At 41.3% G+C, this 25,980-nt stretch overlaps 1 protein-coding gene across 1 annotated transcript; it reads right to left on the reverse strand.

Annotated features, from left to right (window-relative positions):
• Positions 1-313: 313 nt before the first annotated feature.
• On the reverse strand, positions 314-24,772 carry rubcn (rubicon autophagy regulator). The gene is made up of 21 exons (XM_085373056.1): positions 24,538-24,772; positions 22,530-22,683; positions 20,847-20,930; positions 18,828-18,987; positions 18,618-18,724; positions 18,167-18,392; positions 16,967-17,389; positions 15,308-15,403; positions 13,453-13,568; positions 13,071-13,266; positions 12,068-12,175; positions 10,701-10,775; positions 8,045-8,105; positions 6,934-7,066; positions 6,712-6,857; positions 6,321-6,385; positions 5,987-6,225; positions 5,654-5,715; positions 5,409-5,562; positions 5,180-5,273; positions 314-2,332 (listed from the first exon to the last, which is right to left on the reverse strand). The coding sequence occupies exons 1-21, from the start codon at positions 24,573-24,575 to the stop codon at positions 2,196-2,198; spliced, it is 2,874 nt and encodes a 957-aa protein (XP_085229182.1). The 5' UTR covers positions 24,576-24,772; the 3' UTR covers positions 314-2,195.
• Between the last annotated feature and the right edge of the window lie 1,208 nt (positions 24,773-25,980).

The following is a 25,980-nucleotide window of genomic DNA, read 5'->3' on the forward strand; positions in this document are numbered from 1 at the left end:
ACATTCTCTTTTATTTAAACTGCATACAAATTACATGTATGAAGGAAATGTTCAAAATGGGTTGTTAATGATCTCCTATAGTCGATCTGAAGTACCTTCATGGCCCACCAGGGGGCGCCAGCCTATTGTTTTGCAATTACACAAAAACAAAACAGGCAAAGAAAAACCTCCACCTCTGGGTCTTGGCAGCTGTGACTCTGATGTATTAAATACTAATTATGAACATACATAGCAGATGAACTTCCAAGACTTCAGTTTTATTTACCAAGAAAAGTTCAAGTGAAGAATGACACTTATTAACAGTCTAGCCAGTCATTTATTATTAACATGATTACAGAACCAAAGCAAATGAACACACAATATTAATCATAATAATTAACTTTTTTAATAGCATACATTTGGATCTGTAGTGCACTGTAAGGCTCCTTCGCTCGTCCATGTTAAAGGCAACAAAACCAATAGTAATAATCATCTAAATGGAGGTTTGTCAGTAGAGCTCAGCAGTCACTTTGTTCAGTGTTTCTTCTAAAAAGCATCTCAAAATTCAAAAATCAGTCTCTGGCAGTTTTAAATAAAGATATTTTATCCTTATGTGCCCAAAACCTCAACAACTCAAATCTACAGATGGGATACATACACTGGAGTTTTATCCAGTCTATCAAAGGACTTCAGGACTACAAATGTGATCAATTCAGCTCACAACAGAGCCAATAATCAGACATTTCTATTCCTCTGTGCAATACTGGGTTTGCAAAAAAAGTCATCAAAATAAAACGATCAGAGTTGTAAAGATATTTTTTGGTTCAACTACTGAAATTAATCATCTGCTACAGGTGATAACAGCACGCTCATACGTGGTCAGAACCTTACGGTCAGTTTAAACAGTTAAAGGAGACTCCAAGCTAGCAGTCCCATTGGAAAAATTGCTTTCGCACACAACTCCGTGTTCAAACAGTGAACCGTCGTGTTTACACTTTCAAACTGCTGGAAGAAAAAACTAAATTTAGCCCAAGAAGTGATAATGGTCTCTTCTACCTTGCGGATCTTCACAATGTTGAGAAACTCAACCGGCAGGAACTTTTAAGACCGTTCAAGATCAGGGTTCATGTTCCTGACACATCTAAAAACTCAAAGAGTGATGTCCCACCATCGGCCCCTCCAACAAAAACATGGGATCAGTGCAATTAACCAAACCTTCTCCAATATTCCAAAACCTACAACGAGCAGCCGTGTGCCAGTTGGGCTACACGCACAGCAGGTAGACGTGTGCGCAAATAAACACAAGCACCCACACTCACAACACACCTCTCTCCAGTAACCAAATGCACACAAAGCAGCAGCACAATTCTTTAAAAAAAACAAAACAAAAAAAAAACTCAATGCTGATTTGAAACACCTCCTCTAATGTCCAGTGTTTTTGAATGCAGCTTTGTCCAAGAGCCACACAAATGTGTGTAAAATAGCTAAAAACAGGACAGTAAGGAGCGAGGAAGAGAGCACTCCTGGGTTATTTAAATACACCGTCTTAACTGGGAAACTGATCAGCTCTTCAAATCTAACGTTTTGAAATCCCAATTTAAAGATTTAAAAGTGAAAAATGGGGACTTTCTGACAGGTCGAGAATCTTTGGCTGTTTTCACACATGAAACTACAACATAAGAGCATCAAACATCTGTGTAAGGCAGCACGTTTTCTCATTCACACACACGGAGCGATTTTATTAATTCAGGAATGATTCAGCACAGCTGAAGCAAGAAAGGTGCCCTGTTGTAAAACTCCCTTTGGAGCAACAGAAGCACTACCATACGGAGATGCTGGCAAGAATATTCAGTTCATATTTACAAGGAAATTTAAATAAAGTCATCAGCAAAGGACAGACAAATCTAATCCAATTGCCAAATCAGGGAGCTGATTTCTAAAAATCACTACCATTCTAGCAGGACGCATTCTTAGAGTAAAGTGCATGTCTAAAAGAGATTCATAGGAAAAAATCAACACCAGCCTTGGTGCTCTTTCTGAGTGATGCGGCTGCCCTGATGTAGTAAAACCTGCATGTGAGGCAATCAGCTGTTTGCAAAGGCCGTCTCGCCGGGTTACAAAGGCTGGAACAGAACGGGAGATGGTCAGCCACTACAATCATCGTCGTGTTGTGCTTCTCCTCCTCCTCTTTCTCTGAGGTTCCCCTGTTGCCAGCTTTAAGGCCCGCCTCCCTCATCTTCTTGCTCCTCCATGTTTTTGCGTGCCATCCTCTCTCTCCGGTCTGCCAGCCGCTGGCAGCGAGGACAGTCTTTACCTGTGCGGAAGCAGGTGCGGTGGTAACACGCGTGGCAGTCTGAAAAAAAGCGGAGAGAAAACATTTTTTTAAAAAGAAAGCCAGTTTAACTGAGCTTGTGTGTCATCTTAACAAGAAAGCAACACCTGCGCAGTGTAAACCAGTTTAACTAGTTTCATGTTTGGACTGCACAAACAGCAGCCAATCACAATTAGAGCTGAGGGACGATGGGTGGAGCGGGGAAGGTATAAAAGCCGCAGAAGAAAAAGGCAGAAAGCCACAAGGAGCAGGTATGTCAGGCAAGTCATATCCCGGGATAAGCTCAGCACAAGGAAACTTGTCCAGACATGTCCCGTTTCATTACTCAGCCTCATTCCCATACGATGCTCTAACGGGGATCTCTTTTTTTTCTGTTGATGATGGACTCATGAAAAAACAGGCAACTCAAATTCAAAAACAATGTTTATTTTATGAGGACATAAAATAAAAACCAGCTTAAATAATAGCAATCAGAAGCAGAAGCTACTAAAAAGCATAAATTACACATTCACATCCATGTCGTCACCTCCGCACGTTAAAGTAGTTCCTTCGACAAAAGCCTAAATACTAAAAGAAAAGGGTTTAAAAACAGACAGGCGAGGCAGCGTAGCAACAACAACAGCAGAGTCCAGATTTACTTGACTCTTCTTCAGCCGACATCACACACGAACAAAGGGAATGAAATCACCAGCTCAGGTGGAACACGTGCGAGAAAACGACTCAGACAAACACAAACACCCACCGAAACGAAGCATGCAGAGATGTAAACGTTTCAGAGCGACGCACCACTGTAGTACAGTTGCCACCCGTTCCCAGAAAAGCTCTTAAGAAGAATAAAAGCAGCAACTACAAGGAGCAGCGTCTCTTTCACAGTAACACACACCAACAACACGGAAGCAGCTCAGAGCTCAGAGAGAAAGATGGGAACGTAGAGCGCCAGCACCTCCACAACCTCAGCCGAAAGAGATCCACCGCAAAAAAAACCCGCCCAAAAACATCGCCCCTCCACCAGCACCGTAACTACAGAAACACACCAGACCTCAGTGACAAAAACCAACTGTAAAGGGAAAAAGATGGCTGAAATATGAAGGTACGACTACAACATCTAATAATAATTTAACACACAAGACATATTACAACACCTAAAGGGACAGTTCAGCATGTCCTGTGCAGTTAGAGAACACCACTCTTATGTCTGCAAAGTAAAGTTAAAACTACATATTTAACACTGGATGTAAACACGTGAGGCCCAACTCGTGCATCTGCAAAGTTTAGAGACGTTTATAGGCCGTTGTTTTACCTTTAACAGGCAAATATAAGAGTGGTATCAATATAATCATCATCATCATACTCTTGGCAATAAGGATTGTCCAACTTGGTTTCTGTAAGACTTTCTGGTTTTGGTAAACATTAATGCACAGCTACACAAGTGTTAACTGCCAAAAATGTGCGTTTGGGGTAGTAACATTTTAAATATCAAGACTGAACACTGTAAAAAAACATGTACCTCAAGGGTAGACAAAATTAAATCACTGTACAATAACTGCTCGATAGTCTTATTCAAAGGATAAATAACCGTGAGGCCTTTGGTTAACTGCAACCAGAAATCCATCGCTTGTTCTGGACAAACAGGAGCTAGTTTTAATCCAGCAAATGTATGAAATTAAACTGTTTGCTGTGAGCTGATTCCAGGTTTACTCAGGTTTCCTAATCCTTTGTGATCCCAGGACACAGCCCTCCTTACTCGTGTCCTCCACCTCCCCCTGCATCATGATCTATGTCGCGTCTCTTTGTGTTCTCCCCTCTTGTCTTATTTTTCCTCCATGCCTTCCCTCATCTTCCTGCCTCTGGTTATTTTCCTGCCTTTGCGAGTTTTATGATTTCTCCAGTTACTCCGCGTCACAATTCCTGATTCTTCTTGGCCTTCCTCCCCAGGGTTTCTTCCTCTTCCTCCATCACTTTCCCCACTTCCACTACTCTCCTCCTTGCTTCTCCCTCTGGAGACAACAGTTGTCAGCTGATGAGATTCTAGCCTCATAACGGGATGTTTGTCAGCCACAGATTCAGTTTTCCCCGTTCTCCCAGCTTGGGCCCCATCTTTCTTTTCGTCTGCCGTTCCCCGTGCTTCCTCTGAGGATCTTTTTTTAAACTCTTCATTTCTGTCTTCCTCTTTCACTTCTGGTTTCCGCTCATCCTCCACGTCTGTTTTTGAAGAACCTTTGACTCGACTTCCTAGCACTGATGCCTTGCCACCTCCCTTCCCCTCTTTTCCAATTTCATTTAAACTTTCCACGCTGCTGCCTATTTCTCTGTCGCTGTCCCTTTTGTCTGCTTTTAAGATGCTTTTCTTTAATCTGTCCATCTGAAAAACCTTCAAGAAGTTCATTTTTTCCTTTCTTGTATGTCTGTCCTCCTTTTCCTTGCTCTGTTCCCCCTCACTGCTCTCCACCCCACCGTGCTGACCAACGCTTCCGTTGTCATCATGCGCCATCTGTTCCTTCCTCCCCAAATCCCCCCCTCTTGTCATTACCTGCTCCTCCTCATTAAGCTTATTTCGGGAAAAAGCTTTAACCAGTTTTCCAGCAGTAAAACCTTGAAATAGTCCCCCTTTCTCATGTCTCACTTGTGCTGTGTCTCTTGATGCTTGTCGCACTTCCTCCGGCTCCTTTTGCTCTCCACTCCTCACCTCCTCATCTACTCCCATCCCTAAATCCTCCTCCCCACCCACCCCCTCTTTCATGCCCATCGCGAGGGCCTTTGCCAGGCTACGAGGCTTGGGGATCTTCCAATCTGGCCAGGTAAACTGAACGAAGAGGCGGGAGGAGGGCCTTGCACCACCCAGGCCTGCCACCAGCAGAGAGGGCTCACCTTCGCAACGCTGGCACTTGCTCAGGTGGAAAGGGAAGATGATGTCTTTGTCGTTCCCGCAGAACTCGCAAATAAAGCCTTTTGCTTGGCACAGCTGAGGATAAGATGAGGGGAAAGGAAATAAGGAAATTTTAGATTAACACGAAAAAAAACAAAAAGCATTGTATTTGTTGATGTTATTGTCCAAAAGCCCATTTTAATCTATAGAGGAACCTGACTCTCATCTTACCACACAGCCGGCTACGTGCATGGTACCAAGTTTCAGCAGCTCTTTCATTCGGGAACCCAGTTCCCCGTTGCGCACAGCAGTGAGGTCGTTGAGGGAGAAGAGGTGAAAGTCCTCTGTCAGGTGACCCGGCAGGCTGTCGAACTTGTCCAACAAGCTGAGGAGAGAGACACACACAACCTCGAATTAAGTTTGTTACCAAGCTTTGTGAAATGATCGTGGACTACGAGAAAGCAGAGATCTCTTACTCTTTAGCGAGGCGACACGTCTTGAAGAGATTTTTCATGTGAAAAAGCTGCATCCTCAAAACCTGAATACCACATTAGAAAATTATGTTTACTTCACTGTGCATGAGAAAAATAAACATGACTTGTAAGGCTGTGTTACTGTATGATGCAAAAGTCTCAAGTCAACCATCATCTGTGCAGTAATTCATTGAAGCACTTGCAAAAATAAATTCAAATACAGGATATAAGATAAAGACAGAGTGTGAATTATTTTCCAACACTCTTTCTTAATGATATTGCATGTTGGTGATGTTAGTCTGAACATGATAATGTCACTGCTGCCTCTGAACTCACTCGAACAGTCTCCAGAGATTTGTTTTTCTTGTACAGCTCGCTGTTGATATCGTTGAGGTTGAAAAGCGGATCTCCAGAAATCTTGCTCAGCAGGTCCCGGGCAAAGTTGCTGACATAGTATTTGCTGAAGTCCCACTTCCTCAGCACCCGGCCGGGAACCACAGCCTGAGAGTTTTCATGACAGCACTGGCAGAAGTACCGGCCGATGTATTCACAGTAACGTAGCCGCTTAATGTAGTCTGAGGCAGGGACAGGCAACAAAAACACAGGGAGGTAAGGTAAGGATGTGCACGCAGAACAATTCCTTTAGCTTTTATGTTGTTGCTGGTTATACCTGGGTCAATGCGGGTGCCACAGCCAGCACAGCGGTAGTTCTGTTTAGCCACAATTATCTTCCTCCTGAAAGACAACAATAAGTTAAAAAAAAATGCAAACTGCAAACAGTTGTGTCTCTTACTTGATTACTGCATGTCTGAAATGATTAATAAATATAAGCATATCTTTAAATTTTCTGTGAAAGAGCCCACAGTCATCACTATTATTCCTGAAAAATATAAATTAAGTTCATTGGTGCTAACAGAACCCTAATTTAGACTCCTCTTCTCCACCTACTGTATCCACTTTAATCCCTGTAGTATGCTTTTATTTATTTTTCATACATACATTTATTTATTTATTTTTAATTTATTTTCACAAAGATGAAGATGCATATGATGTGGACTCACTTGGGTGCAGGATGAATGTTGAAGATGATCTGTGGTCGCGGCGGCGCCCACTCGAGGTTACCTCTGACCCGAATCCTTAACTTGTAGATGTCTGCGTGCTCGCCGTCATCAGGAGAGATCGGCAGAGAGTCTGGGATAGGCAACAACTGGGAGACAGCATGATCAGTTGAGTACAATGTTCAGTGCCATGTTTGGAAAACTGCAAGCGGCAGGGATATGTACCTTCTGAGGGGCATCCTGTTCTGGGACCAGCCAGTCGAGCTCAGAAGCTGCAGGAAGCTGCATGCCCTCAAACTGCCTGAGTAAACCCATGGCTACTGACTCAGCTGAGTTAGACTGGAGGAAGGAGGGGGTGCTACACACAGGAAAGCAAGACATTTTTAAAAAAAAGGGACAGTAAAATCCACAACTTGATTCATTTTAATGTTCAAATTTGGAATTCAACTGATTGATTAAACTAACTAAATGAAGTCAATGGAGTGTAGGAAACCTAAAGCACGCTTTGTTTTGTTTTGTTTAAGTGACTTCAACTCTGGTCTTCAACTCCAAATAGGTCCTTGTGTATTATCAGTAAGTTATTAGTATGACAATAACAGTAAGAGCAATGGGGCATGGGCACGTAGAGGAAATACTTTTGGCCTATTTCACCTAGCACCTACTTGGCTCAACTTGACTTAGTTGTAATGAAAAAGTGACCTGAGTACCATCCAATGTACACGAGCTTGATACAGCAATCCAGCTGAAAGTCCAGTGACGTCATTTGCATGCGACATGAACACCACAACAATGGAGGACATTGAGGTGACGGTATACCTGCTACTCAGTGTACGGCACTTTGTCAGCCACGGGAACCATAGAGTTTTGTGGGTAGTCATTTCCCTCGTTGCCAGGTTTCTGTGGAGACGCTCATGACTCATCAAGTGACGCCACTGAGTGTCAAATTGGTGGCATGCAGTCTGTTGATGTCAAATTTTCCAATTGCTTTAGATTGTTTGGAACCCCGGCTCAGTAGGTAATAAAAAAGGTACCTGGTATCAGGTACTGCCACCTAACAGAAAACCTGAAAAACCGAGTCGAGTCGAGCTGCCCCCAGTAAGTACTAGAGGAAAAGGGCTATTTGAAAATGCCTGTGGTTGGGCCAGTGGCTATTATAAAGGGGGTCAGGAGACCCTCTGTCCTTGCAGTGATTGGTCTGTCTAGAACGACGATGTGGTAGTGGAGCTTCCATGATTTGTCGAGCCAGAGGGCTGTTCCTTAGTGAGGTACTGAGCCAGTTTTTAAAGTAAAACTGACAAAATTATGATGTAAAGAGAAATGAGAAAAATTTACTTACAATGAATCTGAGCTGAGAAAAGATCTGCCGCTGGAGCTTACACTGTGCTTTATGTCTGCATCTAGAAGACACAGCAAAACGTTAAAGGAGATTTGGCCGAGTGAAAACAAACAGTAACAGGACTCATTTTTAAGAGAGGGCTTCCAAAGGCTTGCAAGCAACTGGCGAGTGGATGGTGTTTCTTTGGTTTGTTGCCACTATTTGCTACAGCAAAGCAGAGTTAAAAACAAATAATAATAAAAAATTAATCAAAGAGGTTGAAGATTAAAAAGTGAAACAAATCGAGAAAGATAAATTTGACAAAAAAAAAAAAAAAAAAAAAAAAAAAAAAAACCCCACACCATCTCTTCTCTTCTAATTCAAGCTAATTTTAAATTCACTTAAGCAGAAAACATGCAGTGAAAGCTAAACAGTCTCAATATCATCACTAAAACGTGTTCTTAAAAAAAAGAAAGAAAAGAAACTAGCGAGCAAAGACAAAAGCAGCACAGGTTTGGCAGAACAGGAGACCGCCTGCATGGATTTACCAGTTTCTTTCAGGATCAACATTCCTGTTTGCTCATATGAGTGCAGGTTACAGCCAAAATTTCAGGATTGCAGGCAATTAAAGTTGGTGCAGAACAGATAAGATGGATTTTAAAAATCTTTTGATTGTGTGTTATGAATAGCTTCTACTAAGCAAACTCAAGACCTACAGATACAAAGGTCTGAACGGTTGCATTTGTTCTGATTGCTCGAGATGATTAAAAATCATCATGTGAATGTGCAATTTTCAATTAGTGGCACAACGTAAATCATGTGTGCATAGAAGCTCTGACAATTGATCTTTTTGATCAGTCTGTGTTCAGAGGAGTGAGTTGCAATTACAGCACAGTTAGAAAGCTGTTAGATTTGTTGGGATATTGTAGTCAGTGGTGTTAGCCAATTTCTTTGCCTTCCCTTTAAACGGTGCATTTTCAGGAAAATGCTACGAGAAAATTAAAGCTGTGATGTCTAAATGAAATCCCCCTAAGAGATAACCGCTTCTTTGTTATTCCTCCTGAAGTGTACCTTATCAGGAATAATCCTAGCACCATTCTGGTTACTGAGCTAACTTCTTTAAATATGAACACGTGGTGGAAGGACGCATGTGTGACAACACCAGATGGTCATTGGACACATGTTGGAAGTAATGAATAATGACTGGGATGAATGAATGGATGGATGGATGAATACGTGATAACCTCAAATGTACAACAGCCACATGATGCAACTGGTTAACTCCCTCGTCTCCTCCCGAGAGCCTCTTTAAACCCCGACAGGTACAGGCACATTCGTCTTCCTGCACCACCAAAACCCCGGAGCATTGAGCAACAAGCACTAACACAAAAAGGCAAGAGCACAGTTTCACTGAGGTGAGGAGGCAGGTGGCTCATCTCCAAACTGACAAGTTCTTGTAAAGAGATTAGATACTGGACACAAGGGAAATAAAATAACTGAGTGAGTATGAGACTGAGCCGATAGCATCTTAACTGTGTTTGGTTTTTAGTTATGGAAGGAAACTACATGTTGCCACTGCTAAGAGTGGTTATTCAGCACGCTATCATTTGCAATGCAAATTTCATAAACTCACATTTTATTCTTAATAGAACAAAACACACCAAGTGCTTAAACTGAGACATATTATACACATAAATATTAACTTGTTTTGATTTGATGGCAGCAACATCTCAAAAAAAGTTTGGACACAAGAAACAAAAGGCTGAAGCCTAAGTGTTTCTAACCTATTTTGTCCACTTGAACAAACACAAGATGGAGACCATCCAGTGTGTTATCAGCACTCACTTCAAACAATGGTATGCGAGTACATTATTGCCTATGGAATTAGCAGCTTGTACATCAGCCATCAGACCTGAAAGGTATATACAGGTTTTAGAGCAGCACATGCTCCTATCAGGATGACATGTTTGTCAGAGAACACCTTGAATGTTGCAGACTCCATGTTCTGAACTGGCCTGTCTGCAGTCCAGATCTTGGAGCACAATGAAACAAACGAAAAACTAAATAAAAAGTACAACAAAGACAACTGAGGACTGGAGAGCAGCTATTGTGAAATAATGAAGGGATGCTATGCTCCAGTAAAATTTTAAATGAGCTTAAAATGTTACATAATGTCAGTTTAAACATTTGACATGTTGGCAAAGTTCTTTTGTAAATAAGACAAATCTGTACGTTCTCTTTAATATACATTTTACACAGATTCCAACTTTTTTGTAATTCGGTTGTAAATTAAACCCAGAAATGTATCATCAATTTTTAATGCCTTTGGTGCACAGCTTGCATAGCTCTCAATTAAATACTTAAAAACTATAAAAGCAGGTAAAGATAAGATATTGCAAAACCTTATATGCACAATAGTATAAAAATTAGTGGTGAGAGCTGGGTGAAATGGAAGTTGTTTTTTTTTTTTTTAAAAAAAAAGTATTACTATGAAACCAAAACACTAACTAGCACGGCAATTATGCAGGACCCACATCCAGCACAGTTAGAGCGATTAATGAAAGAAGGTTTTTCAGTTTGGAGTAGAACCACCAGCTTCCTCTCAGAGGAGCACAGCCACAGTAAACTGCCTGTAAGTAGCTGTGGAGCCACGCCCACCACTCCAGCCCGCAGATACCTGAGAAGAGGGAGGCGAGTGACAGGGAGAGGCCGTTCTGAGACATCGCCAACAGGGACTGACCCTCACAGCCATCTGAGAGACACAAACTGTCACCACATGCATACATTTTTACACTCCACAGAGTGTGTCAGTGCCACCCTGCGCTGCCGCATCCAGAGGAGCATGTATATGTGGAAGTCATGCAGGTACAAGGGTGAAAACACATGAAATGATTTTACTCCAATCTTCTCCTCTGACCTCTCGTATCAACAAGGCTTCTTAACCTGGAGAATAGCCACGCACTGGATATTTTCTCCTTTTTAGACCAGTTTCAGTAAACCCCACACATGGTTATGTGTAAAGATAACAAGTTAGCAGTTTCTCCTAAACACCTTTCTTCCCTTCTGATGCTTGGTTTGAACTTGAACACAGTATTACAACCAGCTTAATGTTTTAATTAATAAGTACTTTAACAGGTATATTGAATTAAATGGCTGTTGAGTTCATATACTGAGGAAACAGTAAAATATTTTAGTTCTAGGTAAGAATGTTACCAGTAACACCACACAATAAAAAACAACAACAAATAAAACTGCTGCTTCATTATTGCAAAAGCAGGAATACATCTGAATGTATTGCAACAACCAGTAAAGAGAGTCTGTAACAAGCACCAGTGCTAAAGGACTGAAGTAAAGACGAGTTGTAAATGATATCAGGTCGACAGATGAATGACTAAATATCAGCTTCACAGCATCTGTCCATGATTGTAACTTCCTGAGAACTTTTGGGTCAAAGTTTCTTTTTCCCCCCTAACAACCAACCAAACCAATTATCCTCTGTTAACATTTAGTTAAATGTTACAGGACAGCCCTACTGTTAGCAGAAATCCCAAAGATGTTCATTTCCAAGTACAGTTAAATACATGTATATACATTCATACATAAAACCCACCAAGACACGAGAAAAACCACAACCCTTATTAGCAGAATCAAAGCAATTCATAGACTACGGTTGTTTGTAGCATGAGAAATATGACAGACCTCCTAGAATAGCTACGCCTTTCAAAATGAGTATGACTATACAAATACTTAGCGTGTGTGATCACATGACTTTAACAGCTATATATAAATGGCAACAGCAGAAATAGCTAGTATTATGTGAACTCTGCACTCAGACATTCATATTTAGGGTCTTTGGTGAAATGTGACATGCTTGGTGAGCAGACAGGCTGATGAAGAGGTTATGAATTATGACCAGAAAGTGAATTAATCGAATCAATGATGAATTATAAAATCTAGGAATAAAACTAATAATTATTCCAAAATATATATATTTGATTATTTAGCCCCCCACCCCACCCCAGTGTTCCCTCATTCCCTCTCTACCTCGCAGTTCACACTCCTCCACCTCCTCCGCTGAGCCCGAGTCAGACAGGCCCTGGTAGGAGTCCTGAGAGCTCCTCCTGGAGCCTCCACTGTCAGTGGAGTGAAAAGCTGCACAGAAGAAAGGACACAGAAATAAACAACACGTGCAATAAAAAAATTAAAAAAAAAATCATAAATGGTTTCTCCAGTATTTCTGTGGTCCATCTGTATGTGTAAGTAAGTAAGTAAAGTTTATTTATATAGCACCTTTCACAGACATGTGTCACAAAGTGCTTTACAAAAACACAATACAGTCATAAATACATCATAAAAACCCTGGTCTAATTAAAAGCTTTTTGAAATAAAAATGTCTTTAGCTGCTTTTTGAAGGTCTCCACTGAGTCCAAACACCGTAGAAATAGGGGAAGTGCATTCCAGTCTGGGTGCAACAGCTTGGAAAGATCGGTCCCCTCGGGTTTTAAAACGAGTGTGGGAGACCACTAAAAGGTTTTGGTTTGATGACCTCAGGTTACGAGTGGAAGTATGTGTATGAATCTAATCAGCAATATGGGGGGGGGGTCCCTGTAATGCTCTTTAAAACAGGGGTCATATGAGCTCCCTTGTTCGAGCTGGTCAGTAGCCTCGCTGCAGAGTTTTGAACAACCTGTAGACGAGCTAGCCCTTTCTTGTTTGGACAAGTAAGTCAAGTCTAGTAGAGACAAGAGCATGTATGATCATCTCGAGTTCACTTGTTGACACGATGGATCTAAGTTTAGAAATGTTCCTCAAGTGAAAAAAGCAGGTTCTTACTGTCTGATTTAAATGTGAGGATCTATTAAAAGCTGATACTTGTTTTAAAGATCTGTGCATCAGTGAAAGCTACTTTAATTAAACAGACACATTGTTTTTGAAGATTGACAACTAAAAAGCTCTCTCTCTACTGAGAGACCTAGAATCACATGAAGGAAGTACTGTGTCTGTGTACAGATGACAAAAGGATTTCATGTAACTGATGTTTGCACACCGTGTTGGGAGTTTGCTGATGGCGGCAGACGGCTGCGTCTGATCTGCTGCCTTCGCAGGCGAATCTTCTGCTTCAGCTGCTGAATCTCGTTGTCACTGTCTCCTTCCTCCTCGCCCTCCTCTTGGCGCCGCATGTTGTACTTCATCAGCTCGATGGCAGCAATAAGCGACTCGGAGATGCTGAAATGGGCATTTTCCTGCAGCACACAGAGGTAATTAAAAAGGAGAATATAATAGAATAGAATAATAATTTAATTGTCCCACAAGGGGAAATTTGGTTGTAACTATCATCATATCTTCACCCATAATTTCTACATTTTTCTCCATTTCAATTATGTTTGCACTGAGATTCAATTTACATTTGCAATGAATTAAGCCCTGACCTTCTCAAGGTCTGCACAGCTGCCAAAGTCCTGCTCTGACAGGTAGCTGATGAGGCTCTGCCCCTCTGACGGCCTCCTGAACATCCCTTCTGAGGTACTGCTGGACTGGGACCCATCTGAAGTAAACAAACATACACAGAAACACAAAGCCATAAAAACAGACATTTACACACTGCACTGGAATTTTAGTGCCATAATGTTGCCTACAAATCAAAAGGTTCTGATTTTTGGCTGCCAGAAGAAACACTTTAATTGGGTGTTGGTCAAGACAGATTTACTTTTATCCATTTTACATAATATTGGACAATAGAGATCGAAAATGTGACGTCATTTCCGGGGTAAAACCGCAAAGGATTGTAGGTACAAGAGGCAGCACGCGCGAGCTATTACAAGACAACAGTCACACAGAGATAAACTGAGACACAAAGAATGGCAAGAAGCTGTTGTATTATTAACTGCCATAGGCGGTCACATGACAGTCACGGGAAGCCGACAGGTAAAGAGATCGTTTTTTATCGGATTCCTTCGCGGAAGAAAAATTGTTCAAGTCATGTTTCCGAAGTCACGAAGAGGCGACGGATGGCCTGGATTACAGCTATTCCAAGACCAAATCTAACGTTCCAGCTCACATGTTAGTCTGCTCCAAGCATTTCCACAAAGGTAAATCTTTTGTTGTAGTTGACACGTAATTTATCATAACATAATTGTTGATGTGGGTTACAAATAAGTCTTATATGGATTTGAACTGAATTCGTTGCGCTTTGCTGCTTTGTTCACTGTGGCTTTGCCTGCTAATGTTTGTTGTGTTTTGCAGTAAAACCAGCCTACAAAATGCTGCGGTCCAGACTGGGCACCCTCTATCGACCTGGGTCATACTGAGTTTAAAGCTGCTACCACAGCGAGATTTGATCGGTTAAGAGGGAGAGCGAGATCAAAACAGCCACGAAAAGTCCGACATATATGTGCCCAAGGGTTGTATTGAAGCAATCAAGTGATGAATAACTGTTTTCCAGTATGTTGTTTTGAAATGTTTTGTGGTTCTTTTGTTTTGTTTTTTTGCATTGTTGATTTGTTTTTCACCGAAGCAGCTAATAAAGCATAATGGATTTGCCTCTTTCTTGTAAGAATCTATAATAGAATGAAACAATAATGCCAGTTATAAATAAAGACAATAAATTGAATGAATTATGAAAAACTTATTTTATTTCTATTGGATCTGAAAATGTTGTGTAAAACTACAACCTGAAAAGACAAATAAATTGCGTTGGCCTGCACAGGAGAAAATGGAAAAATTTTAACGACAGCTGTAAAATGAAATAGTCCAAATCAGAAAATAGACACACCAAAATAAACTGGACCTGGGCTTGTTGCAGGGATCTGAAGTTACTAAACATTTCGTGAGTGTATGCACTCACACTTAGGACCATATAATTCTAAATATGAGTGTGATGAAAGTTGGGCAGCACGCCAACGTCTTTAGCGCACTCTGTATGCTTGTATGGTCTGACCCTTTCACTCCTTTGATTTTTTCCTCGTACTTTTTTTTTTTGCCTTTTCATCAAGTCTGTCTTTGTACGGACCTGCTGTGTTCGCCTTCGTTTTGTACGCAACTGTTTTGGGGGCAAATAAAATGCAAGCAGGGATTAAAACCGCAGAATGAACGATTACCGGTGCTGGAAATGCTAGCGCCTGATGCAGTGTTTTGATTTTGCTGCCATTCGTACCTACAATGCAATACGCGAAAGTCGCGTGGTCTGTCGATCTCTATTTAATGACCTAATTGCATTTTGAATAAACAAAACTCATCAAGACGTCAGCTGACATATGCGTGTCAGTATTCACACAGAAAACTCACAAGACTCCATGTAAAGAGAACTGGATGTGCTGGTATCACTGTGCTGAGGTGAGAACGGGCTGTAGTCTTTCATGCAGCAGTCCTCGCCTGCTGATTCTGAGAGACACACACACAAAAAAAGGATGTGTGTTAATACATCCTTCACCTCATTACAGTATTCTTTTAAGAGAAATGGATGCAAACATGCTTGAGTGCAGGAAAAGCAGCTGGTTAAATGCTTTGTGTTGGACAATGACGTCTAAGGCTATTGTGTAGTGTATGGCTACACTGAAACAAATGTGGCTTTGAGTGCCAACCAGCCTAACTGCAGAGTGAAACAGAGGTAGTCTATATCACTCAGTGACCCACTTTTACTTAAAGACCACAAACTTACAGTATTGTTTACATTGTCATTGCTTTGCAAATGTAAACAATACTGCATTAAAGTTATGTTTTGCATTGGGAATCTTCCTCTCTGTGAGCTCCAGAATTTATATTAAAACTTCAAAACATCAGAAGAAAAGACAAGACTACATGATTCTTTGAATACAATACTGACACGTAGTCTTAGGGAACCTTTATGGTCGCCGGTCACCCCCATCACACTTCAGTTAAAGGCAATGTTGCTTTTTGGGTTCTCAAATAGACGGGACACTCCCAGGTATTTAACCTCTAATGGGGCTGTAACACTGACAATTTTGAGAGTCATTGAGCCACCTCATTGTCATGCGAGTCGTAAGGGTCACATGAGCCAAGGTGTGTAATAGAGTCCCAGAACAAAAGAAAGCAAAGTGATAAAGTGACTTCTTCACACCAATCTGATTTGGTTTAAATAAACAAATAAGAAGAAAAATCCAAAACACAAATGATGGGCTGAAGACAAGAGTGGAAAATAAGAGGGATGGAGTTCTTCACCATGCACACAAAGAACTTTTTTTTTTTTTTTAAAAAGCGGAGGGGAGATGAGAAGTCATGTGATGGAGTACAGTGAAACTGCACCGCCAACCTGCTACCGGGTCCTCTATTATTATGGTGATTTTTCTGTGGCCCCCTCCTTTGTGCAAACAGTAGAAGGGAGAGATAAGACAAGGACAGAGCAGAAGAAGAGATGATTAATTCAAGCCAAGAAAGGGGAAACAGTCTGAGCAAACGGAGCCGATATTAACTGGGTGAAAGCTTTAAAACCTCAGACAGGAAGCGTGCGAGAACACGGCTTAACCGCATATCAGAGAGCTGTGAAAAAACACACATACTACGCAGGTAGAACTACAGCTTAACCTCACCCTTAACTGCATTAGTCAGGTACATTTCTGCTACTTACAGTAAAATTAGGGTTAGTTTAATTCTGAAAATGACCTAAACTCATGAGAAATTTACAAACTCGCTCCAGAGAAACACGCCAGACAATTACAAATAAATACCACAAGTACTACAGGCCACGTTGTGATCTATGAACATGCAACACAAAGTAACTAAGCAAGAAGTGAACTGGCTACCAGCTGAAGCTGAAGTTCACCGCTTTAGGAAGTATTACAATCAATTTTGAAGTACAAGTTTATCTTTAAATGTTTCTCATAGGAAAGAGAGGCTCCTTAATTAAACAGAAAATTGCTATACACTGTAATTTAAATAAATAAAACAATCCCTTCCAAACGGAAACTCTTGAAATCTCCTACTCACCATTCCTGAGTTTCTGATTGACCCCCGTGTCAGAGAATGATCGAGTGTGTCCTTTGAGCCCCCTCCCCGGCCCCTTCTGGCCCTCTGAAAAAGATGAACACCTCTGCGGGGCCTGTGTAGTAGAACGCTGCAGGGATTGGTCCGTGTTCCCCCCCCGCTCGCTGCTGTGGGTGGAGCTTTGGGAATTGCATCGATCGTTGCGTTGCCCGAGGTTACCGATGGCCAAATACTCTGGACCATCGTCAGAGTCACCGCCGCCACCGTACTCGTCAGCCTCGGGCTGAAGGAAGGAGTTTGTGTCCGTTAATGAGATTGAAGGGATGGACGCTGAGCCAGGTGGGGGTGTCGCACCTCGTGCGTTCTCCCCCGGACTGGTGACAACCACCCATTCAGATTCCAGGCTGCTGGTTTGAGAGGTAGTGTCTGCAAGACAAATGGGACAGATTAAGATTTGTACTCAGATTTTGCTTATGGGTTTTTGGTTTTTCACATATTCAAATTTTACTCCCAGAATTTTCTGCCCCACGAGGGCTTGCGTATGTAAGTATTTACATACATATAAGTATCGCGCATGTCTGTTTTTGTTTATACAAACCGACTGTCTAAAAATGGTGACACGCTGCAGAGATTTTAAATCCACTTAAGCTATTTTTTAACCACCCTTGTCCATTTCAGTGAGCACATTCAGCTCAGGACACTGACTTCGCCAACTGCATTAACACATTCTTCACCAATTGGCTTTGCCAACAAACAATCAGGCCTCTGTACGGTTAACTCAGCCTGCCTATTCACATACAAACTGTAGTGTATTCATAGCGCCTTGCCACAAATCCACCCGAGAGGGGACATTCCCCAACTCTCTGTGAATGATACTCATGGCCATTGATCAACGGTTCTTGATCAATGGTCATGAGAATTTGCATAATTATGATGAAGGAACTGACCTCCCAGCCCATTGTTCCTTCACTGGGCTGGTTTCAGTCATTATGCAAATGTACTGTTTATAAGATTGAAACCTGCAGTCAGCTGAGACTGAAGAAGTCACTTGGATGAGTGACGAAACGTTTCTCCCAATGAGAACGCGACGTCCAGATGAACAGAATCAACTTTTGGAGATTTACTTACCTGGATGATTGAGCATGCATCAAGACACTTTAAGTATAAGAAAAAATAAATCCACAACCCAGCCTCTTTTCTCACTTGTGCTGTTGCTGTTTGAGGATCCAGCTGCTGTAGTGCTTGCAGAGTTTTGGCTGGTGGCGACTGCTTCTCGCAGAGAGCAGTTGGAGGTGGTGAGTCTGCGGCTTAGAGATTCTCTACTGGGAGCCTTGTCGCCGTTTCTCCAAGCCCCACCAGATCCGGGCAAGACACACAGACTCTGGCTCTTCAGTAGTCCCAGGCAAGGTGGGCCCTTCAGAGGGGACAGCTGGGCAGCGGAAAGAAAGATTTTTAATAAAAGTAAAAGGAGTTTCTTTTCTTTGAAAAATTAAATCACTTTAACACCACTCATCAAAGATGGGTGATGGTTAAAAACTGAATGATGTGTTTACAGTCTGGTCAAACTTGAGTGAAACAGCGATGAAAAACATTTGCACAAGTGACCTTTTCATGAATAAACAGGTGATATGTGCAAAGATGTCAGAAAACCCACCCCAACAGTGTCTACTTGGGCGAGCAGTTTGGGATTATTCTGCTCCACAGCTTCCAGGCACTGGAACATGGCGGTCACATGAGGCTCGCTCAGCAGAAAAGCATCATCTGAAAGACGAGAGAGGGGGGAAAACAAAGTTAACACAACTTATACACCACAGCAATCTCTAATACAAGTATATCAACCTGGGCTGTTATTAACGTGGCTCACCATTGTAGTATTTACGCATGTGTCCCAGATGCTTGAGCAAAGGTCGGAGCTGCGATGACAGCATGTGAACCTGTAAGCTGTGAAGCAGCCAACGCTCAGCCTTGTAGCTTTCACCAGCACTCTTCATCCCAGTGCTTAGCACCGGCTCCAGGTGCCTGAACTGAGGATGGACAGAGAACAGCAGATGGGAAAGTGTTGACACAGGCTAAAACTTTTATATGTCTGTAAAAGCACATTTCCATCTCTAATTATGTGATCAAACTTGTAAACCAAAAAAAAAAAAAAAAAAATTCGGCTGATGAGGCCATAAACATTTCCTTAACTGGATTTTGTTTTTGTGACCATTCAGCAGGTGGTGCTGGCTTTGGCTTTGGAGTTCATCCTTGGCAGTTAATTGTTTCTAACACCTACCCAGATCTTCTTCTATATATTTCAAACTAGTTTCTATTGTTAAAAGAAACATTAAGCCAACACTGAGTCAACCTAACTGCTCCTCTTTTGAGTTTTCCTGCAAACATTCCCCATAAGTGTTTCCCACCAGTTGGTCTAAAGCTACGAAGAGGGTTTAGGAAGAAGAGACAGAAATAGACACCAGGCTTGAAAAGAGAGAAAAACAAGTGGAATGTCAGATGATAAAAAGCAGCACAAAACTAGAGGACGGTGGCTCAGATATGAACAACAATCATCACATGGTGATTGCATTATGCCCGAGTGAGCCCTGCTGGTCTGTAACACCAGGGGAATAATGAGGATAACTAGATTACTCCAAGTCCATTTGCTGTTATACAACTCCATTACCTCCTGACAGACAGGACTGGGGTTAAAGGCAGACCGTTTTCCACAACAAACTAGGAAGCAAAAAGTCAGCAATCTAAGCAAGTGTAGTGGCTCTACCCAGGCCATCAGATCATGTGAGTTTGGGGGGGATTTTTCAAGAACATAATTATAAGGCCCGTGTTATTTTTCTCAAACACATTCTAACATCACTTTATGGGGATTTTCCACAAAAGGGAGGCAGTTCCAGCAAATCTAGCGCTTCAGGCTTGATGGGACAAGAGCACATTACAGGTTAAAAAAAAAAAAAAAAAAAAAAAGTTAACTATCATTTTTCCTCCAGAAAAGATAAATCCTCCAAATCCAACAGTGTCATTTTCTTAAATGCAACCTTCACACTAAAGATGTGTTTGGTTTGTAGTAAACAAATGCTTCTTCTGAGCCTAAATTATGTAATTGCTTACTCTTTGCTTTTGCAGCTCTCTCAGGAAACTTGCTATACTTTCAAAACTAAAACACACAGCAACAGCATAAAAGATATAAACATGCATGTGTGCATCCCTGGTAGCTGTGAACAAGGATTGGAGAACTGAAACATTAGCTCTTTTTACAGGTTTCACATTTACAGTAAACTAATAATAAAAAATAAAAAAAACAACAACAACACCACCAGACAGTGTTTAAAGCTTTGAACAAGATGACTCAGAAGTAGGAAACGAAGCGAGAGAAACGAAGAAAGAAACTGATTTAGAAATGAAAACCGCATTAGCAACCAATGTAGCGTAAATAAACCACACTTAGCATTAAATCACAGTAGCATATTTTTCTCAAACACTGCTAAACAGCAACTATTAATTATTTAGTTAAGGAGAACCAGAGCCAAAAGAGTGTATACTGTATTTTGCCACATTATTTAGGGGAAAAAAAAAAAATGTAAATCACAATATAAAAACAAAAAACTTGCAGTGTTTGATTAAATAAAGATGCTTTTTAATTTTTTTTATTTTTGAACTGCTGTTCCAAATCTCTGTTTGTAAAGGCCAGCCAATCAGAAGAAAGCCGGCTTAAAGTGGGTGAGCGCTAAAGCAGCTTGTTTCAGCCAGAGGATGTATTAAGAGTCTGTATCACAGTTTCGAATAAGAAAGAAATTGAATCATGCACAGAAAGTCTAGTAGAAATATTTATGTGTCAGGAAAGATTAAGAAAAAAAAAGTTACATCCCAGCTTTAACATGGCTGGGCATACCTGTTCAACGTGGGAGGCGAGTTGTGGGCTGATGTAGCGAACACACCAAACAAACGGCCAATAGTTTCTCTGCTTGTAGTACACCTGCAACACAAGGCCAAAGGCGTGTATGACCCAGTTTCAAAAGTATCAGCTTCAACCAATACAGCAAGTCATTATGAAGAACGAGAGTTGTGTTTCATATCATATTTTCCTTAAATTTTAGAAGGGCAACTGAAAAAATATATATATTCATCCAGTTAGTTAAAAAGAAAGTTTTGGTGAATTGGTAGTTTACAGAATCGCCCTTAGTAACAATAAGTTATGATTTTCTGTTAAATTTATTAGTCTCTCACATTGCTGTGGAGCAGCTTCTCTACAACACCACTTCAGTTCATTTGCGGGCATTTGTTTATACACAGCTCTCACGGCTCCACCACAGCATTTCAATCAGGCTGAGATCTGGACTTTGACTGGGCGGCTGCACTACTGTGATTCTTTTTGTTTTCAGCCATTCTGTTGTGCTTGGGATTATTTTCATGCTGCATTATATAATTTTGACCAGGCTTTAACTGTCGGACCAACGGCTTCACATTTGACTCAAAAATACTTTGATATGCAGAAGAGTTTAACAACTGCAAGATGTCCCAATTTATGTGGCTGCAAAATAAGCCCAAATCATCACTTCTCAACTACAGTTCTTGACAGCTGGTATGAGGTGTTTGCACTGGTATACTGTGTTTGATTTTCACCATGAGGCTGTGCACTATGGACAAAACTCTCCAAAGTGCTCTCATCTGTCCAAAGGACATTGTTCCAGAAGTCTTATGATTTGTTCAGATGTGGTTTTGCAAGCCTAAGCGCTGTTGCCATGTTCATTTTAGAGAGAAGAGTCTTCCCCTGGTAACGCTGTCAAACAAGCCAAACCTGTTCTGTTGTTTTTTTCCCCCCATTATACCATCATTTAGCACTTAACATGCTAACTGATGATCAAACCACCAAAACATTTGCTTCTACAGGAGGTCCTCACCCTTCCTGATGATCTGTTAATAAAATACATTTGCACTTTCCTGCGTCTTATCCTCCTAATTCACGGACGTAAGGGTGTATTTAGATTTCACAAGACTGCACAGTCCTGTGAAAACTTTTTTCCCCCACATGACTGTAAACCACCTGATAAAAATCACACGCTTCCATCCCGGCCAGATTTATTATGGTTTTATTTTTTTCCGGTTTAGTTCACATTTGTGTTTCACTTTTGTTTTTAATTTAATATGAGGGCAGGTTGTTTCCAAAGCAGGTACTCCCATTACCATGATATGGAGAGTATCTGTCAGATCAGAACAGGTTTTTCAATACAAACACAGCACTTCTGTCAATATCACTCACATAAACATCCCAAGTCTCAATACATGCATGCACCAAAACCTCATCAGGCATGCTGTGTTGATACAGTTGATCAGGGTAAATGCACCTTCAGTGCAACACAAAGTGTTTTTGTCTTCATACCAGAATCAGATGGCACAGACACAGCACGGGAAATAAGATACAAAACACACAGGACGTATCTAGCAAAATCAGCATTCTTTATTTTCCCCCAAGCATGCGAATATGCTGGTGTTATTTTAGTAAATGCCATCCTTGTTCTGTTAAAACAAAAAAAAAGGTTTGTTGTTGAGATCGATATGGGCTTCGTGTGCTGACCTGCTCATTCCTCAGTCCATGGCTGAGGATGTTGTTCATGTCCTTGTGCAGCCGCTGCAAGCCACCATACCGCGACCACACGTTAGGGTTGTTGGTGGACAAGAGGCCCTCCACTGTGGTCTTCAGGCTGGACAGCAGCTTCCAGTGCTCCTTTCTGGAAGCAAGAAGACATTTAACAAAGAGGGAGGAGGTACAGAGGTTCTGGTGTTGGCAATGCAGCTGATTAATCCATTAATCATCTAGACCAAAATTCTTTTCTCAGAAACAATCAGAAATTCAATGACTTATTGGAAATGCTGAGGATTACTGAATGTGTGAGCAGTGTGATTACATCCCAACATGAACATGTTGACTTTTCCCGATAGCCAAGAGTCTGCCTATCAGGAAAGGTCAGTACGTTTGAACCCATTATTGATGTTCATGACGTTCTATCATGAACATCAATATTTTGTGTACAAATGTAAATAAAAAGGCAGGTCTTGAACCTAGTGAGAGCCCACTTGAATTCTACAAGTACCTTCATGAAGTATACTGCAAAACAAATTCAGTCATTGACATGTACCCACTGAGTACTGAGTCAACCCTTATCTTTAGGATACAGTCAGCAGTGGAAGAAAGAAAAAAAAAGTCAGATACTAGATATTAGACACTCCCCAAGAGCCATAAATTGCTGGCTCACAGGACTTCCTCATTCCCCCTCAGCTCAGCAAGTCAGACTTCACCAGCAGCACACAAATGAAAAAAATTAAACAAAGAAACCTTCACGTTAACAACTGAGGGTGAACTCCTTGATTATAGGAGAACTTAACTGGACATGTGCTCCATGGTGTTAAATAAATCCAGTAGATAATATAAAAACACAACTGCAACAAAATAGAGAAGATTATGTGTTGTAAGGCTGTGAAACCAGACTAAAGAGTTCTTTGATCTAGGCTGACATGGCCAAAGACAAACACAACAATTTATTTTCCTAATAGATCAAAAACAGTATCTCAGGCAGAGACGGTGTGTGTAAGTAGAACGGCCAGCTAGAAAAGTCAATAAAACCTGGAAGAAGCACAACAGTGAGCACAAGGTCTTTTCTTAGGCATCAGCAGAATTTCTGAGCAGCAGCAGCATCACGAGTTAAGACACAGAGCCAACTAATCAAATCACATAATATGTGTAACACAGGAGTGTAAGGGGGACGAGGCCGGAGGTTAGCGAGCATTCTGCACATACTGCGGAGCGTGGTGCATCTGTGAGAGGGGTAAAGTTATGTAATTAGCCCCTCCACATCCAGGGGTAAAATTCCTCTAGACTCGGAGAGATTGAGGTTTTAAGGATTACCTTCCACTCTTATCTGTGCGTGTTCATGTACGAGAAACCCCGGGCTGTGCAAACTAAGAGGATCGGCAAACATGTATCCTTCTAATCTGCTAGGGAAAACACTTGGAAATCCTTGAACTTCCCAAAAGTCTTCCAGTACTTGCACTGTCAGTAATTCTGCTGATCTTCAGTAAACCTTCATAAAAATAACCACCTGCTTAGTTTGCTGATATAACCCATATTTTAATCTTATTAGACAACAGGTACTTTATGTGGTCAGTTTAGCTGTTAGCACCATCTCACTGTATGACAGCTAACAGCTCTAATAACGCTAACGAATACAAGCCTTTCCGTCATCTTCCAAATGTGCAGTCTAACAACGCCATATTTTTTTTACAACACAGTAAATAATAAACCAGGAGACCTTTGGGATAGAGCCATTAGCTCCAGCCTGTCAAACCTTGGCATGTCAGGTTAGCCTAGCCTAGCTTAACGGGTAATACTGGTATTAGTTCTTCACTAGTGTTCAAACCTACTTAGGCTCGCATTTTTTTACAGTTGACTCAGCTTAAATGCGTTCACTGCTGGTCATCTTTTTAAACAAAGATCACAGGTAACCAGTGACATAACTCTTTAGTTGCCTTGTTTATGAAACCATGGGTGTTAGCCGTATACCAACGCTGCCTAACCTGTCACTCACCTGCGCTCCTCAGATTCTCCCTCTGCCCTGATCTCCATGTCCTCAGGGAGGAACCGAGTGCCGTACAAAGCCGCCAGCTTCTCGGAGAATATCCCGTCCTGTTAGGTACAATAGAGATGTATCGCAGTAGCAGAGTTGCTTGAAAGAGTCACCCGGACTTAAAGTCTTCCGCCATCTCTACCCTGTCTGTCAGAGCCGTGGATCAAAACAGTGGAGGCCGCATGACCTGCTACAATCATCAGTGGGCGGTGGTGTTCTGCGTAGCTCTGCCCACTATTTAACGTAACAGTGCTTACTTTAAAATAACACCAGATAATACCGCCCTCAGTAACTTGCAAATAATTTGAAAATAAAAGGCTCAGTTGTGTTTTATAAATAAGTTTATAAAGAGTTATGGCTTTTAGGCGGCGGGTGAGGAAAGAGCTTTCTAGAAGACTAGATAGAAACCCGGTCCATGTCGCCACCTGTTGTTACAGAGTAGTACTGCAGGTCTGTATTTTCAAGCTGAAACTTTAAAATATTAGCAAAGATTAAACCCATAACCACAGCAAGGGAATTACCACTGACCGTTATAATTTTACACTGCAGTAGACTGAAACATTTACTCAAAAAAGAAATTATTATGATTACAAAGGACAGCCTGATATAATAAATGAGGGAATTAATCTGAAAATCTACTTGTAACTACAGTGGACTCTCTCTCTCTCTTTATACAAATAATAATTATTATTTGTATTTGTATTTTTTCACGCTGTTTAAAGAGTCGTATCTATGCCTTCAATACATCTATCTATATCTATAGATAGATATATAGCGTGAAAAAATACAAATAATATTAATTATTATTATTACTTATCCCTGTGGCAGTGGTCCCACTTGACCAGTATGCACAATAATAAGAATAGAAGAATCTCTTCCGGTTTCAATTCTGTCCCGTAGAAAGATCTTTTTACTTTAGTTAAAAATGTGTTCACAACGAGACAAGAATAGAATAGAAAGAATAAATAGCAACCAGAAGAGTCAGTCGAAAGGATTATAGTGCAGAAATGACATTTTTTCACTTTCAGACCACTTTATTGGGTACTACCGGCTTGAACCCCCCATTTTCCCTTCAGAAATGGCACAGACCTTGGTTACAGCCAGCTGTTAACGGAGTTAAATATGAGTGTCGATGAGCGGTTGTGCAGGTGTACCTAATAAAGTGGCCGGCGAAGCTACTTTTCTGCCCTCCCCACATGATGGCGCCACAGTCTTACACTGTGTGTCTGCACGAGGCCGTAGGACTCTGCTGTGACGCCTGATGGCAGTGGAGAGTCAGCGGAGTACAGTGTTTCCCTGTAACAGCAAACTTTCATCCTCAGTAACTGCCAGGCGTGGTTACAAATGACTGAATGGTGAGTAATTGCCCTTGCATAACGCACATGGACATGTATAACGTGGACA

Source organism: Diplotaxodon limnothrissa, linkage group LG15 (assembly GCF_057381915.1).
Source record: "Diplotaxodon limnothrissa isolate DT_005_m linkage group LG15, D_limnothrissa_male_GT1.1, whole genome shotgun sequence".
Classification (NCBI taxonomy): domain Eukaryota; kingdom Metazoa; phylum Chordata; class Actinopteri; order Cichliformes; family Cichlidae; genus Diplotaxodon; species Diplotaxodon limnothrissa.

Bases quoted from the DNA above. Each gene is read 5' to 3' on its own strand.
- rubcn (XM_085373056.1), bottom strand. From the start codon at position 24,575: ATGGAGATCAGGGCAGAGGGAGAATCTGAGGAGCGCAG. The intron at 13,569-15,307 runs GTGAGTTTTCTG...TGTTTACTTCAG, and splicing joins TTCTCTTTACATGGAGTCTT to ATGGGTCCCAGTCCAGCAGT. The intron at 7,067-8,044 runs GTAAGTAAATTT...TCCTGTGTGTAG, and splicing joins TTTCTCAGCTCAGATTCATT to CACCCCCTCCTTCCTCCAGT.